The following is a 4,386-nucleotide window of genomic DNA, read 5'->3' as shown; positions in this document are numbered from 1 at the left end:
TGCCGATCAATTCAATTGTCAATTCAACGGATCAGGTGACAGATCAAATCAATAATTTATATGTCTCAACTCAAGTAAGATCATTCTTCATCGACGAATCATTGTGATTGTAATTAAAATCATTCAGACGATTCATTTTCTTGTACGCAAAGATTCACAGCTGATCATTGTAAGCTTAATCATTATTTGTCAATTCATCGTGTTCACGCAATTTTATCATTGACTCAAAGAGACCATTTGAGCACGTGGTGATCGGTGTGAATCAGTGATCGATAATGGCGGCGTTGCGCGCGAGCCGGCGAGAAGACCCCTGCTCAAGCGTTACCTAGATGGTCGACTCCCGATCGATAAATCGATCGACCGTGAGCGCCATCATGGCTGAGCGGATTCTCAAACATTTCCGCCCGCCATCAGCAACTCGTTGATGATGTTTCTGCAGAGGTGAGCTCAGCTTGATGGTGAACAGGCAGGATGACAAGCTTGGTGATCGGTCGGATGAGAGTCGTGGTTGCAGTCTTCACGGTTGCAACCCTGGTGAGGGCATCCTTGCCGGGGTGAACTTCGGTCACTCTTGCGAGTGGCCACTTGCTTGGTAGAAGATGCTCGTTCGTGAGCAGCACCAACGAGCCTGTCTTGATGTCGTTCGATGGATGATGCCACTTTGAGATCGATTGAAGTCTCTGCAGGTAGTGTCGAAACCACTGAGACCAGAAGTGTTGAACCCTCTGCTGGATCAGTTGCCATTTCGACAATCTACCTGGTGAGACGTCGAGCAGTGATGGTTCTGGTATCGTGTTGAGCGCTGAACCGATGAGGAAGTGTCCTGGGGTGAGCGCAGAGATGTCGTCGGGATCGTCACTGAGCGGCTCCAATGGTCTTGAGTTGAGCACCGCTTCGATCTGTGTGAGGAGAGTGGAAAACTCTTCGAATGTTAGTAAGAGCTCACCAATTGTTCTCCTGAGATGGTACTTGATTGATTTCACCACAGCTTCCCATTTTCCTCCCATGTGAGGAGCAGCTGGTGGGTTGAACATCCATTGAGTGCTGTCAGCTGACAGAATCGATGCGATCTGTCGGTGCTCCTGTGAACTTGACGTGAACAGGCGTTTGAGCTCTGCCTGTGCTCAAATGAAATTTGTACCACAGTCAGAGTACAACTTGTGTGCGATCCCTTTTCGTGATGAGAATCTTCTGTAGGGAACACGCAGATCCATCCTTTGATTGTTTTCGAGCCTCTCCCCTTTGAATTTTTCATTGTGATCGGTCCTGCATAATCGACACCGGTGTGAGCGAATGGTCGTGATGGTGTGACTCGACAGAGAGGTAGTTGATCCATCATCTGACGAGCACGAATCCCCCTCTGACGAGCACACACGACACATCTCAAAATGTGAGATTTTACAGGAGCTCTGCCACCGATGATCCAGTACCGTTGTCGAATGTATGCGAGCGTGAGCTGCGTTCCTCCGTGAAATGTTCGCTTGTGAGCATCTTCAATGATGATCTTCGACAGGTGAGCGTCCCGTGGGAGGATCGCTGGATGTTTTTCATCCCTGCTGAGCGCAGTGTTTGTGAGTCTTCCTCCTACTCGTATTGTTCCCTGTGAATCGATGAAGGCGGTGAGGCGACTGAAGGGGTGAGTTGCAGGCAAGGTTGAGCCTGAGTTGAGCGTCTTGATTTCGCTGGTGAAATACAAGTGTTGAGTCGCGTGAATCCAGAAGAGCTGCGCCTTCTCCATTTCGCAGGATGGTATGATGATCACAGGAGGAGTTTCGAGCTTTCTCTTAAGCCGTGAGGCAAACCTGAAACAAAGTGCAGTCAATCTATACAGCTTAATAAGAGATGAATATTTGTAAATGAGATCCCAATGATAACTTAGCTTTTGAGCTGAAGCAAAGAGTGAGACATTGGATCTCACTTCGAGCTCGCTGTTTAGAGTTGAGAATTCCTTTTGCTCTGGCCAATGATCTTGATTTCGAGCCATCCAGGGAGGACCTTTCCACCAAAGCTCGAATCGTTGAAGTTGATCTGTCGAAATGCCTCGGGAAGCACAGTCGGCTGGATTAGAAGTACCTGGAACATGCCTCCAATGCGCATTTGGAGTGAGTTCTTGGATCTGAATGACTCTGTTCCGAACATAATCCTTCCAACATGATGCTTGCGATTTGATCCATATGAGCGAAACTTGAGAGTCCGTCCACAGGTGCGTTGCATTGATCTTCACCTTGAGCGTTGATTGAACATATTTTGTGAGTTTTGCCAATAGGAGTGCGGCAGATAACTCCAATCTTGGTATTGTGAGCCTCTTCAGTGGTGCAACTTTTGTCTTGAAGCAGACAAGTGACGTCATTGAGTCGTTGGACGGAGAGCTAACGGTGATGTAAATCACCGCTGCCATGGCAAGTTGAGAAGCATCAGAGAATCCATGAATTTCGACAATTGAATTGCTCCATGTGTTGAACCATCTTGGGATCGATAGCTTGGCCAAGCTGTTGAGATCTTCTCTGATGATGAACCATCGTGATGCAATTTGAGACGGTAATGGATCGTCCCAATTGATTTTGTGTAGCCAGAGTTCTTGCAATAGTATCTTTGCTCGTACTATTACCGGTGAGACGAAACCTAATGGATCAAATATCCGAGCCACTTCGGACAATACGAGGCGTTTTGAGCACTTACTTGGTTGATCTGTGATCGTGGATGAAAAGCCAAAATTGTCGGTTTGAGGCATCCATTGAATTCCGAGTAATTTGGTAGTGCAGTCGTCAAATGATATGGGAGCTGACGATTGTGTGGATGACGAAACAGCCCGTAGAAGATCTGGGTGAGTCGCATGCCATTTTGCGAGTGGAAATCCGCTCGCGTTGCACAATGCAATCAGCTGTTGAGCGACCTCCACAAGTTCCGAGATTGAGTCTGCTCCTCCAAAAATATCGTCCACATATCTGCCATGTGTGAGCGAAGGCGTTGCCAGAGGGAATCGATGACCCTCATCGTGAACAAGTTGCATGAGTGCTCGTGTCGCCAGGAAGGGAGCCGCCTTTGTACCGTACGTGACAGTTGTGAGCTGGTAAGGGATGACATTGTGGTCTTCATCGATCCAAAGGATTCGCTGGAGATGCCAATCATCCTTGTGAACTGCTACCTGGCGATACATTTTTGTGATGTCTGTGGCAAAAATGTGGTAATAATGGCGAAGCCAAATTAGAACATCTGTAACATTCAAGAGCAAATTAGCACCAGTATGCATTAAATCGTTGACTGATTTGCCTGATGTCGTAGCTTTTGATCCGTTGAATACAACCCTGAGCTTCGTTGTTGAACTGTCGAGACGTAGAACTCCATGGTGAGGCAAATAATATGGTTGAAGATGAGCAGAGGTCTGAGGTGTTGAACCGTCAGAAGAGACCCTCAACCCTCCTGATGCCGAAGCATCATGTGCCAAGGTCATCTCCCCATCAGGCCCAACGTTCTCAGCTTCTCTTGATGAAATTCTTTGGTGATCTTGAGCCTTTACCATGTGTCCTAATTCTTCGTACTCTTTCATGAACTTGAAGTAGAGCTGGTTGTATGTTGAATCCTTGGAGAGTCGTCGCAAAGTGCTTTGTAGACATCTTTGAGCAATCTTGTGTGAATTGCCTAAGAGCGATGCTGGTGCCTTGAGTGGAATGCGAACGATGTACCTTCCAGTGTGATCACGAGTGTGAGTCGCACAGAAATGTGATTCGCATTCTTCTTCCTCCGGAGTGAGCGTGCTTGGAATATCCATTGGTGATTCCTCTTGAACCCAGAATTTGGTGAGCAGCTCTTGCAGATTGCTCTGGTCGTCTTGAGCAACTGCAAAATGTGAATAATGAGTGTTTGAATGTGATTCGTTGACTGGGCCAACGACGAGCCATCCAAAAATGGAAAGTTGAGCAATTGGTGTTGTTGGTGAGCCCTTGATGATATTTGGCTTGATGATCCTTCCGTAGAAATCCGCTCCAATGATTAAATTGACTGGTCGTGGTGTCAAGAAATCATTGTCCGCCAACCTCAATTTTCTAATGTGAGGCCAATCCGGAGTTCTCATTGAGAACGATGGCAGGATTGTCGTTACGGCTGTGAGCACGTGAGCCTGGATGCAGACAGTCTGTTGTGAATGCATCGATTGGAGTATGACAGTGACCACACCCTTTGTTTCAGTTGATTTTGTTCCACCAACACCAATTATTGTGATGGATGATCGGTGTCTCCGAAGGTTGAGCTGGCTGGTTAATTCTTCGGAGATGAAAGAGAGTTCTGATCCGGAGTCGATGAGCAGACGAACGTTGTGGAGTGTTGAGTCGGTCTTGAGGCGAGCCAGAACCGTTTTGGTGACGACTGCACCTGCATCTTATTCTGAGG

At 47.3% G+C, this 4,386-nt stretch overlaps 1 protein-coding gene across 1 annotated transcript; it reads right to left on the bottom strand.

Annotated features, from left to right (window-relative positions):
• Positions 1-410: 410 nt before the first annotated feature.
• On the bottom strand, positions 411-4,147 carry LOC123988755. Its single transcript, XM_046289504.1, has 2 exons — positions 1,142-4,147; positions 411-1,082 (listed from the first exon to the last, which is right to left on the bottom strand). Exons 1-2 carry the CDS (start codon positions 4,145-4,147, stop codon positions 411-413), a joined length of 3,678 nt encoding a protein of 1,225 aa, XP_046145460.1.
• Between the last annotated feature and the right edge of the window lie 239 nt (positions 4,148-4,386).

The sequence above is a fragment of the Osmia bicornis genome, unplaced genomic scaffold (assembly GCF_907164935.1).
Source record: "Osmia bicornis bicornis unplaced genomic scaffold, iOsmBic2.1, whole genome shotgun sequence".
NCBI classification, from domain to species: Eukaryota; Metazoa; Arthropoda; class Insecta; order Hymenoptera; family Megachilidae; genus Osmia; species Osmia bicornis.
This window is presented reverse-complemented; position numbering and strand designations above follow the sequence as displayed.